General features: G+C 38.6%; 1 protein-coding gene across 4 annotated transcripts in view; it reads right to left on the bottom strand.

Annotated features, from left to right (window-relative positions):
- Positions 1-1,251: 1,251 nt before the first annotated feature.
- Positions 1,252-15,288, bottom strand: part of ACVR1 (activin A receptor type 1) — a 139,733-nt gene continuing 125,696 nt past the window's right edge. For all 4 annotated transcript variants that reach the window (XM_019456895.2, XM_053908629.1, XM_019456909.2 and 1 more), the window contains 2 exons: positions 3,185-3,315; positions 1,252-2,471 (listed from right to left, as the gene is read on the bottom strand). In XM_019456895.2, the coding sequence (XP_019312440.2) occupies positions 2,337-2,471; positions 3,185-3,315 (266 nt within the window). In that variant the 3' untranslated portion in view covers positions 1,252-2,336. The remainder of the gene's footprint in view (positions 2,472-3,184; positions 3,316-15,288) is intronic.

The raw sequence follows: 15,288 nt of genomic DNA, 5'->3' as shown, positions 1-15,288 counted from the left end.
ACCTATGTTCATGGCAGCATTATTCACAACAGGCAAAAGATGGAAGCAACCCAATTCTCCATCAGCAGATGAACAGATAAACAAAATGCTCTATATACGTAACACTGGAATATTATCAGCCATAAAAAGAAAAATTCTGATACATGCTATAATGAGGATGAATCTTAAGGACATTATGCTAAGTGAAATAAGCCAGTCTCAAAAATACTGTATAATTCCACTTATATGAGGCAGGTAGAGTAGTCAAATTGTAATGAAAGAAAGTAGAATGATGGTTACCAAGGACTATAAGGAGTTAGGAATGGGGAGCTATTGCTTAATAGGCAGAGAGTTTCAGTTTCGCAAGATGAAAGGAGATCTGTGGATGGATAGTGGAGACAGCAGCAAAACAATGGGAACGTACCTAACCACTTTTAAGTTTGTTTTGAGAGAGGGAGGGAGAGAGAGAGAGAACACGCGTGCGAAGGGCAGAGAGAAAGAATCCTAAGTGGGCTCTGCACCACCAGTGCAAAGCCTGACACAGGGCTCAAACTCACAAACTGTGAGATTGTGACCTGCGCCAAAATCAAGAGTCAGACACTCAACCGACTGAGCTGCCCAGGTACCCCATACTTAATTACCTTTAAATGGACAGTCCAGTGGTATTAAGATGGCAAACTCTTATGTGTATTTGATCACAACTTAAGTCAATGTAATAACCCATAAATAAATGTATCTTAATGATGTTATCAACTTACCTCTGGTAAACATTCCAAAAATTCACACCTCTTAATTGGGCTATTTTAAACCTTACCTTTTCAATCCTGGTGAACACAAGAAGTGGAAAAAGCCAGCAATGGACCCTCCCCAAGCCAGTAGGGTGAGATGCAGAACACTGCTTTCCACTCATGTGGGACCTCATTCATTCCATTTATACTGGCAACCCCCATGACTATAAATGGACATGCTTGGACATCATTCATCCCATTTATACTCACAACCCCCATGTGAAGAAAGCAGGTTAGATAGTTCCGTTACACTCATTTCACAGTTAGGAACACAGACCAAGAAAAAAACAATCACAAAGAAACAAGATTCAAATTTTCTGATACCAAATTCAAGCTGGAAATCATCCTCCTAGGACCCTCAAAATTGTTACTAGACTTGAAAAGCAAATTCAGTTTACAAATTCATTTTTTTGCTTCTATTGTTCCCATAATAAAATGCTTTCTAGAATGCAGATATTTTTTATATGGTAAAAAAAAATTTCACTTTTTGACTTGAAAACCTTTTATTTAATTTATACAAATAACTACTAAATACAAAAAGTAGATTAAAACAAAATAGTTATTTTTTTCTGGCAGAGTTTAAATGCACATAATGGATAATTCCGAAGAAAATGCATTTTCCCCACAGCGTTCAGGACTAAAATTCTACTGAAATCTTTGCTTCTAAATCAGTAATATATTCGGTGGTGTCACATGGGTAATGGCTAAATACATTTCTGCATATGAACTGAAAAAAGTTACAGTCTACACACATACAAATGTGAAGCACTTAAAATGTGAATTTAACTGATAATAAAAGAAAATGTCCATTTCAGAGTATAGTGTTAAAAACATTTCAGTAATAAAATCATAAGACCACATAAAAATAAGCTTTAACATATGCACGGAGCAGTTTTGTAAAAACTGCTGAGTGCACAAGTAATAAATAATTTGCAAAGTTGTGTATAAACAATTCCTAATGTTCAGCATCATTGTAAACATCCGCACATGTGTAAAATGCAGCAAAGTCTGACATTACGTTTTGTTTTGCCAAATTGAATTCCTATTATCCAAAGACAGACCAGTGGAGTACGCAGCCAACGTTTTGGCAAGTTGGGTCTTTAAAATTAAGAGTAACAGTGCAAGTAAGGAATGCAAAGAATTCCTAGTGCAATAAAGAAGAGAAGCACAGGCAATATTGCTGATAAAAATTCACCACCTCCGTGAGTTTCCCATGGGGAGAGTCTAGGAGACTTGTGAAGGATCTGCAAAGCCACTGTCTTAATGCCCAGATCTCTTTTAGGATTTCTCTGTGTTCCTCCAGTTCCCCTACCTTTGCAACAGCGTCTGTCCCACATTAGTCTCTGTAGTGTGAACAGTTTGTGAAATGCCCAGTTCACGGTCATTGAGCGAGGTTAGGGTGGTTTTGGTGTCTCCCCCGCACGCGGCTGGGTAGAATGTCTGCCTCGTCAAAGCAGCCACTTGCGGAGGGAGACAGATGGATTCTGTTCTGACGGCCGGTCAGGCCAGCATTAGGTCCCAGCTGGACAATGACAACGACAAATCTTCCTTTTTGACACCGTGAAAATGTCAACAGTCCGTTTTCAATTTGTCTAGGGAATTATCAATTTTGGTCAAAGTCTTTTTGATCCGCAGAGCTGTGAGTCTCGCGGATGGGTTCTGATACCAGCATTCCTTCATCAGCTTGGCCAGAGAGGTTAATGTCTGAGGAGAAAGAAACAAACACCACAGTTAAAACAGTGGCTCTTCAGTGGCCCCAGAAACTGGGTGGATGTTAAGCGATGTTCCTGCCACCTTCTTTAAACAAATAATCAAGGCCGTGACTGCCGGATAAGGAGCTCCTCTTCAGTTTCATGAACCCTGGCCTCTGCACTCCTCCTTTCACCAGCTGATTTTGAGGTAAATTACATGGGATGGGCTGCACCCCCTGATGTTTTATGTTTGCTAAAAGAGATCATGCTACCCCTGAGTTAATAATGAAATCTGCAGATGGAGTCATCTCTCCATGTTTCAGATTTGCTGCTCCCAACGGGAAGCAATAAGAATCTTGAGCCAAACAGCTTCTGTTTGGAGTTTCAGATGTGCAGTGATGGAAAAGAGGTTCATCTCTTGTTTTACTTGTGAAACTGCAGTCCTAGGGCTAGTGGCATAGTAATGAGTCTCCTAACTACTGGAGTTAGTCAATAGTTGAAATTCTTGTGAATATTATCATTTATTAGCAAGATCAATCAGAATGCTCTTTCAGCAACGAGACCGTTTTGTGAACCTACTCAATTAGGTCTAAGGCCCTTCTACATAAAATAGAGAAAGCAATAGATAAGGCAAATCATTCAGGAGTTATGTTATTTGCTTGCTCTGGACTTTCACCTAGTAACAAGGTGAAGATAGTTTTAGAACTAAGAAACTGACACTCTTACCGGGTCTGAGAACCATCTATTGGGTATGTTTGGCCTCTGTTGATCCACACAGACCACCTTTCTCATATCTTCAAAACTTGGGTCATTGGGAACCACATCATAAAATGGTGGCTTGTAATCCTCCACAATACCTGCACACATGGACAAGAATTGTGTTGGTTAGCAAGAGAGCAGAAGTCTCCCCTAGGATTTTACTGATCGGTGCCACAGATTATAATGTGGTAGGAAAAAGTACTGAACATCTTCTCTTCATGGTGATTCTGAAAGCTACAGAATAAGTGGAGAACAAGGTAATAAGTAATTATTCTTCCTCCAAATCTGCCTAGGAATTCTGTTGGAAGAAAATGTGGCTACTACTCATGTAATTACAATGTTGATAAAATGCTCCAAGAGTGCATATAAACAACTCTAAGATACCCAAAATGTAACAGAGGACAAAATTCCTCTGGTGATCAAAAAGAGACAACATTCTGGTACAAGATGGCGATATAGGAAGACCCTGCCTCATCTCCATGGACACCCCAAATTTACACCTATTTATAAAGCAATTCCTCCTGAAGAACTGAGTGCTGAATGAAAAGCTTCTGTACAACAAAAGACCACAGAGTATGGCCAGAGAGATGGAGACAAGGCAATGAAAGGAACCCTCCCCACCCCCAACACTGTTGAACTACTGTGGGTAGAGATAGCACCGAGGGACTACGAACAGGTTGGTCTCCTCAGGGTACAGAAAAAAAATGCCAAAGTTTAAAAGATCAACTAGAATATAAAAGATCTAGCCCTACAACTCCAACAAATGCCAGGGGATCTGCTGGAACTCTCTCTCAGTCAGGGGCTGGTGTGAACACCACTCCTTAAGTGCCCCCCAACCTTGATAGTGCAGACAGGAGTGGGGTCTTGGCACCATTGCCAGGCTACGGCCTCGGTGAGCCCCAGGCTCATAGCCTACACCAGTCCCAGCCATCCCCACCAAGGCAACCACACACTGAGACACCCCTGGTCAGCGCTTACTATGGCTCCAGCCCTCTGGCTAAATTACCCAGGAACACTCCAGATCCACACCACTTAGGCTCCAGACAACTTACCAGTACCACCAGTACACAAGACCCTGGAGCCCCAAGCCTATACCTGTTTAAGCTCAAGCTAACCTAACAGGGTGCCCTCTTCATGTAGCACAACACTTTAACTCCACTTACCTTGCCAGGATTCCCTCTGTAGGAGTACCCTGGAATGACCTGGCTTGCAGCCACTTCAGCTGTCCTGCAAGGATGCCTTCCATGCAGAGAACCCTAGGAACCCACAGCTGGCATCCTCTGACAGGAGAGCCCCAAGACTTCTGACCAATTCAGCTCTGGTCATCCCATCAAGGCAGCCCCAGCACAGATCAGACACAGCTCTGGACAGCCAACCAAAGTAACTAGACAGTCTCATAGGGGAGGACCATAAAATAGACCATTCCTTCAAGCTTAGCTGTTCTCCCTAATTCATAGAAACACTGAAAGCCAAGCAAAATGAAGAGACAGAGGAAGATGCTCCAAAAGAAAGAACAAGAATATACCTCAGAGAAAGAAGTAAACGAAATGGAAATAAGCGATCTACCTCATAACGTGTTCAAAGAGATGGCCATAAAGTTGCTACTGAACTGGAGAGAAAAATGGATAAACTCAAGAAGAATTTCAACAAAGAAACAACCAGTCAGAGTTGAAGACACAATACCTGAAATGAAATCTATACTAGAGGGAATCAACAGTAAATTGGAGGATGCAGAATGGATCAATTATCTATTGGAAAGCAGCCAAGCTGAAAAGGAAAAAGGAAAAAAAAATAAGGATAAGTTAAGAGATCTCTTAATATCACAAAACATCTGCATTATATGGGTCCCAGAAGGAAAACAAAAATGGGGCAGAAAACTTATTTGAAGAAATAATAGCTGAAAACTTTCCTAATCTGGGGAAAACAGACTTCTAGGTCCAGAAGCACCAAAAGTCCTGAACAAGATGGAAACCAAGGAATTCCATACCATGACACATGATAAGTAAAATGTCAAAGAATAAAGATAAGGACAGAAGCAAGTAGTTACATAAAAAGGGAAATGCCATAAGGCTATCAGCTGATTATTCACAAATTTTGCAGACCAGAAAGGAGTGGCAAGATATATTCAAAGTGCTAAAAGGAAAAAACTTCTAAAGTCAAGAATGGCTCTCCTTAAATGCTAAATAACCTTGCTGGGAAAGAGTTCCCAGACAAAAGTTAAAGCTCATCACTACTAAATAGACTTTATAAGAAATGCTAACAGGACTTCTTTAGGTGGAAAAGAAAAAGGAAAAAAAATAGAAGAAAATTATGAAACTAGATGATTATTATAAACATGCCATATATATATCTCATGGTAAATACAAAACAGAAACCTATAATAGTACACAAGAAATACAAAGCCAAGCATTGCTAAAGAAAGTCATCAGTCACAAGGAAAGAGATCAAGAAAAGACGAATGACAAAAACAACCAGAAAGCAATGAACAAAATGACATGGGCACACACCTATCAGCAAATACTTTTATTTTATTTTTATTTCAATTCAAGTTAGTTAGCATACAGGGTAGTAAAGGTTTCAGGAGTATAATCCAGTGATTCATCATGTCCACAGAACACCCAATGCTTATCCCAACAAGTGTCCTCCTTAATGTCCACCACCCATTTAGCCCATTCTCCCACCCACCTCCTCTACAGCAACCTTCAGTTTATTCCCTGTTATTTAAGAGTCTCTTACAGTTTGCCTCACTCTGTTTTTATCTTATTTTTCCTTCACTTCCCCTATGTTCATCTGTTATGTTTCTTAAATTCCACATGAGTGAAGTCATATATTTGTCTTTCTCTGACTTATTTTACTTAGCATAATATCCTCTCATTCCATCCACATTGTTGGTAAGGGCAAGATTTCATTTTTTTTTTTTTTTATTGCTGAGTAATATTGTGTGTGTGTGTGTGTGTGTGTGTGTGTGTACAGACGACCTCTTTATTCATCAGCTGATGGACATTTGGGCTCTTTCCATAATTTGGTTATTGTTGATAGCACTGCTATAAACATTGGGGTGCATGTGCCCCTTTGAATCAGCATTTTTGTATCCTTAGGATAAGTTCCTAATAGTACAATTGCTGGATTATACGACAGTTCTATTTTTAATTACTTTGAGGAACCTCCACACCATTCTCCAGAGTGGCTGCACCAGTTTGCATTCCCACCAACGGTGCAAAAGAGTTTCTTTTTCTCCACATCCTCGCCAAACTCTCTTGTCTCCTGAGTTGTTAATTTTAGCCATAGTGACAGGTATGAGGTGGTGTCTCATTGTGGTTTTGATTTGTATTTCTCTGATGATGAGTAATGCTGGGTATTTTCATTTTTGTTAGCCATCTGGATGTCTTCTTTGGAAAAATGTCTATTCATGTCTTCTGCCCATTTTGTCACTGGATTGTTTATTGGGTGTTGAGTTTGTTCTTTATAGATTTTGGATACTAATGCTTTATCCAATATGTCATTTGCAATTGTCTGCTCCTATTACCTTGGTTGTCTTTTAGTTTTGTTGATTATTTCCTTTGCTGTGCAGAAGATTTTTATCTTAATGAGATCCCAATTGTTCATTTTGCTTTTGATTCCCTCGCCTCCAGAGACATGTCTAGTAAGAAGCTGCTATAGCCGAGGTCAAAGAGGTTGCTGCCTGTTTTCTCCTACGGGATTTTGATGGTTTCCTGTCTCCTATTTAGGTCTTTGATCCATTTTGAATTTTTTTATGTGTATGGTGTAAGAAATTCCAGTTTCATTCTGCATGTCACTGTCCAGATTTCCCATGACCATTTGATGAAGAGACTGTCTTTTTTTTTCATTGTATATTCTTTCCTGCTTTGTCAAAGATTACTTGGCCATACATTTGTGGGTCCTTTTCTGGGTTCTCCATTCTGTTCAATTGATCTATGTGTGTGTTTTTGTGCCGGTACCATACTGTCTTTATGAGTACAGCTTTGCAATACAGCTTGAAGTCTGGAATTGTGATGCCTCCAGCTTTGGTTTTCTTTTTCAAAATTACTTTGGCCTTTTTCAAAATTACATGGTCTTTTCTGGTTCCATACAAATGTTAGAATTGTTGGTTCTAGCTCTGTGAAGAAACACTATTGTTATTTAATAGGGATTGCATTGAATGTGCAGACTGCTTTGGGCAGTATCAACGTTTTTAGCAATATTTGTTCTTCCAACCCATGAGCATGGAATGTTTTTCCATTTCTTTGTGTCTTCTCCGATTTATTTCATAAGCTTTTTACAGTTTTCAGCATATAGGTCTTTCACCTCTTTGGTTAGGTTTATTCCTAGGTATCTTATGGTTCTTGGTGCATTTGTAAATGGGATTCATTCCTTGATTTCTCTTTCTGCTGCTTCATTATTGGTGTATAGAAATGCAACCAATTTCTGTATATTGATTTTATATCCTACAACTTTGGAGAATTCATATCCATTCTAGCAGTTTGTGGGTGGAGTCTTTCAGGTTTTCCATACAGAGTATTGTGTCATTTGCAAAGAGTGAAAGTTTGACTTGTTTGCCAATTTGGATGCCCTTTTGTTGTTGTTGTTGTCTGATTGCTGAGGCTAGGACTTCTAGTACTATGTTGAACAACAGTGGTGAGAGTGGATATCCTTGTCATGTTCCTGACATTAGGGGGAAAGCTCTGTTTTTCCCCATTGAGGATGATATTACCTGTGGGTCTTTAGTATATGGCCTTTATGGTGTTGATGTATGTTTCTTCTAAATCTACTTTGTTGAGGGTTTTTATCATAAATGGAAGCCATACTTTGTCAAATGCTTTTTCTGCATCTATTGAAATGATCATAAGAGTCTTATGCATTCTTTTATTAATGTGGTGTATATCACGTTGATTGATTTGTGAATACTGAACCAGCCCTGCAGCCCAGGAATAAATTTCACTTGATCATAGTGAATAATTCTTTTAATGTACTGTTGAATTTGATGTGCTAGGATCCTGTTGAGAACTTTTTCATCTAGTTTCATCAGGGATATTGGCCTGTAATTCTGCATTTTAGTGAGGTCTTTGGTTTTGGAATCAAGGTAATGCTTCACAGAATGAGTTTGGAGGCTTTTCTTCCATTTCTATTTTTTTGGAACAGCTTGAGAAGAATAGGTATTAACTCTGCTTTAAATGTCTGGTAGAATTCCCCCTGGGAAGCCATCTGGCCCAAGACTCTTGTTTGTTGGGAGATTTTTGATAACTGATTCAGTTTCTTTGTTGCTTATGGGTCTGTTCAAATTTCTATTTCTTCCTGTTTGAATTTTGGTAGTGTGTGAATTTCTAGGAATTTGCCCATTTCTTCCAGATTGCCCAGTTTGTTGGCATATAATTTTTCATAGTATTCTTTTATAATTGTTTGTATTTCTGTGGTGTTGGTTGTGATCTGTCCTCTTTCATTCATATCTATTTGGAACCTCTTTTGCTTTTTTGAGAAGTCTGGTGAGAGCTTTATCAATTTTGTTTATTCTTTCAAAGAACCACCATTTAGTTTCACTGATGTGCTCTACTGGGTTTTTGTTTGTTTGATTCTATATCATTTACTTCTGCTCTAATCTTTATAATTTCCCTTCTTCTGCTGGCTTTCAGCTTTATTTGCTACTCCTTTTCTAGCTCCTTTACGTGTAAGGCTAGCTTGTGTATCTGGGACCCTTTTTGCTTCTTGAGATAGGCTTGAAATTGCTTTCCTATTAGGGCTGCCTTTACTGCATCCCAACGGGTTTGGACTGTCATGTTTTCTTTTTGACTTACTTCCATATATTTTTAATTTCTTTAATTTCCTGGTTTTTGAATTCATTCTTTAGTAGGATGTTCTTTAACTTCGATGTATTTTAGGGCTTTCCAAATTTTTTCTTGTGGCTGATTTCAAGTTTTATAGCATTGTGTTCTGAAATATGCATCATGTTCTGAAAATATGCATGGTCTGATCTCAATCATACCTCAACCCCCTGTTGAAGGCTGATTTGTGACCCCGTTTGTAATGTATTCTGAAGAATATTCTATGTGCACTTGAGAAGAATGTGTATTCTGCTTTAGGATGAAATGTTCTGAATGTATCTGTTATCTGGTTCAGTATCCTTCAAAGCCAATTGTTTCCTTGTTAATTTTCTGCTTAGATGATGTGTCCATTGTTGTAAGTGGGATATTAAAGTCTCCCACTATTGTATTAAATGAGTTTGTTATTGACTTATATATTTGACTGCTTTCAAATTGAGGGCATATTTATAATTGTTAGATCTTCTTGATGGATATACACTTAATGATGATGTAATGCCCTTCTTCATCTCTTGTTAGTCTTTGTTTTAAAGTCCAGTTTGTCTGATAAAAGTATGACTACTCCAGCTTTCTTTTAAAATCTAGTAGCAGGATAGATGGTTCTCCATCCCCTCACTTTTGATCTGCCGGTGTCTTTAGGTATAAAATGAGTCTCTTGTATATAGCATATAGATGAATTTTTTAAAATCCATTCTGATACTTTTCATTGAAGCATTTAGTCCATCTACATTCAGAGTGATTACTGAAAGATATGGATTTAATGCCATTTTGTTACTTGTAGAGTTGGTGTTTCTAGTGATGTTCTCTGGTCCTTTCTAGTCTTTGTTGCTATGGTCTTTCTTTTCCCCTCCACTCCGAGTTCCTCTTAAATTTCTTGCAGTGCTGGTTTAGTGGTCACAGATTCCTTTAGTTTTTATTTGGGGAAATTCTATCTCTCCTTCTATTCTGAATAACAGCCTTGCTGGAGAAAGAATTTTTGGCTGCGTATTTTTCGCATTTGGTACATTAAGTATTTCCTGCCACTCCCTTCTGGCCTGCCAAGTTTCAGTGGACTGGTCTGTTACTACCCTTATGTGTTTACCCTTGTAGGTTAAGGCCCATTTGTCCCTAGCTGCTTTCAGAATTCTCTTTGTATTTTGCAATTTTTCACTATATGTCATGGTGTTGACCTGTTTTTGTTAATCTTGAAGGGAGTACTCTATGCCTCTTGGACTTGGATACCTGTTTGCTTCCTCAGATTAGGAAAGTTCTCAGCTATCATTTGTTCAAATAACCCTTTTTCCCCTTCTTCCTGCTTTTCTTCTGGGACTCCTATTATGTTGATATTGTTTCATTTTATGGAATCACTAAGTCTCTCCTTGTGATCTAATAATTTCCTTTCCCTCTTTTTTTTCAGCTTCATTATTTTCCATAATTTTTTCTTCTGTATCACCTATTTTCTCTTTTTCAATCTTCATTACGACTGTATCTAGTTAGTATTGCATCTGTTATAGCATTTTTTAAAATCTCAATCTGACTAGATTTTAGGTCTTTGACCTGTGCAGTAAGGGTTTCTCTGGTGTCTTCTGTGCTTTTTTCAAGCTTCGCTAGTAGTCTAATGACTGTTGTTCTAAACTCTTGTCCAGATATATTGCTTATATCTGTTTTGAGCAAGTCCCTGGTTGTGATTGCTTCTTGACCTTTCTTTTGGGGAAACCTTCTTCATCTTGTCATTTTGGCTAAGTTTCTGTCTTTTGCATGTTTTAAAAACTTGTTATATGTTTCCTGCACCTGAGAGTACTGCATTAAAAGGGATCATACACTGTCCTGGGCACTTGAAGTCTTTCTGGTGTGTGTGGTGTATACTCTATTACTGTATTTTGGCTGCTCATTCCCACTGATCAGTCCTCTGCAGAGCTCCTCCTTGCTTGCAGTGGGGAATGTTTGGCCTTTTAACTAGGTGTGCTTTGATTTTGTTGTTGTTGTTGAAATAAGCCTGGAAAAAGGCTGGGGGAAGCCTGATCCCCCCCCCCCAAAAAAAGAAAAAGGGAACAAAAAAAACCAACCAGAGAATTGAAAAGTTATAGGGCTAATTCCAAAAAGAAAGGAAAAAGAAGGAAAGAAAAAAAGAAAAAGAATTAAAAAGAGAATCCAAAAGAGAGAAAAGGAAATGGAAAAAAAAAAAAAAAACAAAACTATGAGCCTGATTCTGAAAGAAAAAATAGGGCCAGGCTTAATTTTTCTTTTTTCTATTTCCACCAGAACTACAGGTATCGTTTTGAAGTGCTCGATTTTCAGTACACTTGGTGCATGCAGGGTGCTGGCTGTCCTGATCTTCTGGAGGAGAGGCCTTCTGTTTTGGCTCAGTCTTGGCCCAGTAAATAAGCAGTTGCCAGACACAGGGGGTGGAGTTTGGTGTAAGCAGGTCCTGCCTCCATTAGGAGCCATACTGTGTTGCTCTCTTAAGTCCCACTGTGTTGCGGGAAAAATGGAGTCACCCCAATCTCATGTTCCCAGACTGTTCAGGCAGCCCTCACAGAATAGGTAGGCCAGTCAGCTCACCCTGTGCCATAAGTTCACTGCTAGGATCAAAACCCAAAGCCTTAAAGGACCCAGCACCTCATGGATCCAACCCTCTCCTCTGAAGTAGAGCCTCTCCACAGTGTCTGAAGGCCTGTCCCTGAAAAACCATCCCACACCAGCACAGTGCATGGAATCTGTGGTGTAGCACAACTAAACGCAGCAAAGTTTATATTCCCTCTGGGTGCACCTCTGTCTCCTGCTGATGAAAGGCTTTTGGCTGGTGCCTGCAATGTCTTTTGTCCTTGGGGAGGCAATATACCCTCTTCCAAAAGTACTCCAGGAAGGGTAATGTTCTTTCCCAATGAACCCAGGAGATCCCTACACCATGCTATGCACTGAGGGGCCAATTCCCTTATCCCCAGGAGCACGTGCCACAGCTCCATTCTGGAGAAAGTCATGCACCACCAGAACCTCAGAGTTTGAGCTCCAAATGCTGCTAGCAAAAAACAAATGAAAACAAAACAAAAACAAAAAAAACCTGTGTACTCACTACTTCTTGTTCCCTAGTCTATGATCCAGAGATGTTTTCCTCTTGTGCAAACTCAGTGCTACACTTTATCAACTCCTCTTTCTCTCCCCCTCTGCAGCACTGCTGTTTTTCTCTCAATTCACTTCCATGTACCTCACACCTGCCACGCTATCTCCCTCCCACTGTGGAGATCCTTCTGCCACTCTGCAGATCAATTTCCTGGGTGCTCCAAGGATCTGACCTCAATATAGCTGTGTTTGAGGAATGAGGAAAGCCCAGGTCCCCCTACTTTTCTGCCATCTTAACTCATCCCATCTCAGCAATTACTTCAAATGTAAATGGTCTAACTATTCCAATCAAAAGATATGGATCAAAAAAGCAAGTCCAATCTATATGCTGCCTACAAGAGACTCACTTTTGACCTAAAGACACAGACCAAATGTGAAGGGCTGGGCTGGAAAGAGAGATTCCATGCAAATGAAAGCCAAAAATTTTTTTTTTTTAAAGTGCCTGGGAAGTAATACTTCTATCAGACAAAACAGATTTTAAAACAAAGACTGTAACAACAAAGAAGAGCATTGCATAATGACAGAAGGATCAATCCAACAAGAGTTAACAATTGTTGGGGCACCTGGGTGGCCTGGTGGGGCTTGGTTGAGCATCTGACTTCAGCTTAGGTCGTGACCCCCCTGGTTTGTGAGTTTGAGCCCCCGGTCAGGCTCTGTGCTGACAGCTCAGAGCCTGGAGACTGCTCTGGATTCTGTGTCTCCCTCTGCCCCACTCACACTCTGTGTCTCAATCTCTCTCAACGTGGAAAAAAAAAAAAAGAATGTAACAATTGTAAATGTAGATGTACCCAATACTGGAGCATCTAATGCAAATATTAACAGACATAAGGGAGAAATTGACAGTAATACCCTAATAGTACAGGATTTAATACCCCACTTACATCAATGGATGGATAGATGTTCCAGGCAGAAAATCAACAAGGAAACAGTGGCTCTGAATGATGTATTAGACAAAATTTACTTAACAGGTATAGAATATTCCATCCAAACACAACAGAGTACACATTCTTTTCAAGCACACATGGAACATTCTCTAGGGAAGATCACATTTCAGCCCAAAAGTCTCAATACATTTAGGTAGATTGAAATCATACCAAGATTTTTTTCTGAATAGAAACACAAAATCACAAAAAAGCAAAAACTGTGGAAAAACAAAACAGGTGGAGCCTGAACATACTAATGAATGAACAGACCAACAAAGAAATCAAAAGGAAATACAAAAACACGTGGAGGCAAATAAAAATGAAAGCACAATGGTGGTTTCTTTGGGACACTTCCAAATCTTTGGGACACTGCAAAAACAGTTATAAGAAGGAAGTATATGGCAATACAGGCCTAACTCAAGAAACCAGAAAAGAATTAACCCAAAGTTAGTAAAAGGAAGGAAACAGTGACAATTAGAGAAGACCTAGAAAATAAAAGATCAATGAAACCAAGAGCTGTTTCTATGAAATATCAAGGAAATTAATAACCGTTTACCCAGACTCATCAAGCAAAAGAGAGGACTCAAATAAGTGAAAGAAATAAAAACAGACCACAGAAATACAAAGGATCAAAGAGATTACTGTGAAAAATTATGTGCCAACAAACTGGACAACTTAGAAGGAATTTAAGTCCTAGAAACCTACAATCTTCCAAGACTGAAACAAATAGGAACCAAACAGACCAATTACTAGTATTGAAACTGAATCACTACAGATTCCCAAAAAACAAAAGTCCAAGACCAGACAGATTCACCAGTGAATGCTACCATTCATTCAAAGAGTTAATATCTCTTCTCCTCAAGCTATTCCCCCCAAAAATAAATAAGAGGAGGGAAGCTTCTAAATACATTCTATGAAGCCAGCATTACCTTGATACCAAAACCAAACAAACAAAAACAAAAAAACTATAGGCCAACATCCCTGATAAAAATAGATGAAAAATCCTGAAAATATTAACTGTTTTCAAAAATACATTAAAAGGATCATTCACCACAATCAAGTTGAACTTATTTCAGGGATGCAATGATGGTTAAATATTCATAACCAAAGTCATACACCACAATAGCAAAAGATGAAAATCAAATAATCATCTCAATAGATGCAGAAAAAGCACTTGACAAAATTCAACATCTGTTCATTATAAAAACTCTCAAAAAGGTTTTTTAGAGGTTTTTTTTTGTTGTTGTTGTTGTTTAGGTTTAGAGGGATTGTACCACAACATAATATAGGCTATATATTACAAACTGAGAATTAAGGGAAAAGCTTTTTTTTAAGATCAGGAATGAGACAAAGATGTTCACTCTTACCACCTTTATTCAAAATACTAGAAGTACCAAAAAAAAAAAAAATTAAAGGCAAACAAATTGGTAAGAAGAAAAAATAAAACTGTCAGTATTTGCTGTTGACCTACTACACACAGAAAATCCCAAGGACTCCATAGAAAACCCTAAAGACTCCTTCAAAAAAGCTATTAGAATGGATAAATGAATTCAGTAAAGCTGCAAGATACAAAACTCATTTACAGAAATCTGTTGCACTTCTATACACTAATAACAGAGGCAGAAAAAGAAATAAAACAATTCCATTTACAGTTCCACCAAAAAGAATAAAATACCAAGAATAAACTTAACCAAGAAGGTGAAAGACCTGTACTCTAAAAGCTACAAGACTGACGATGACATAAAGAAACCTATCATTCTGGTGGATTGTAAGAATATTATTAAAATGTCCATACTACCCAAAGCAACGTACAGATTCAGTACAATCCCCATCAAAATAACAATAGCATTTATCACAGAACTGGAACAAACAGTCCTAAAATATGTATGGAACCAAAAAAGACCAGGAATAGCCACAGCAATCTTAAGAACAGGAAGGCTGGAGGTATCACAATCTTAGCTTTCAAGACCCATTACAAAGTTATAGTAATCAAAATAGAATGGTACTGGCACAAAAATAAACATATAGATGGATGGAACCAGACAGCCCAAAGACAAAGCAGACAAGAATATATCATGGGAAAAAGACATTCTCTTCAGTTGTTGGGAAAACTGGACCACTTTCTTTCACTATACACAAAAGTAAAATGAATTAAAGACCTGACTGTAAGACCTGAAACCATAAAACTCCCTAATCTCTTAGACATCAGCCTTAGCAACATTTTGCTGTATAGGTT

The sequence above is a fragment of the Panthera pardus genome, unplaced genomic scaffold (genome assembly GCF_024362965.1).
Source record: "Panthera pardus isolate Hobbes unplaced genomic scaffold, ASM2436296v1 HiC_scaffold_10, whole genome shotgun sequence".
Taxonomy (NCBI): Eukaryota; Metazoa; Chordata; class Mammalia; order Carnivora; family Felidae; genus Panthera; species Panthera pardus.
This window is presented reverse-complemented; position numbering and strand designations above follow the sequence as displayed.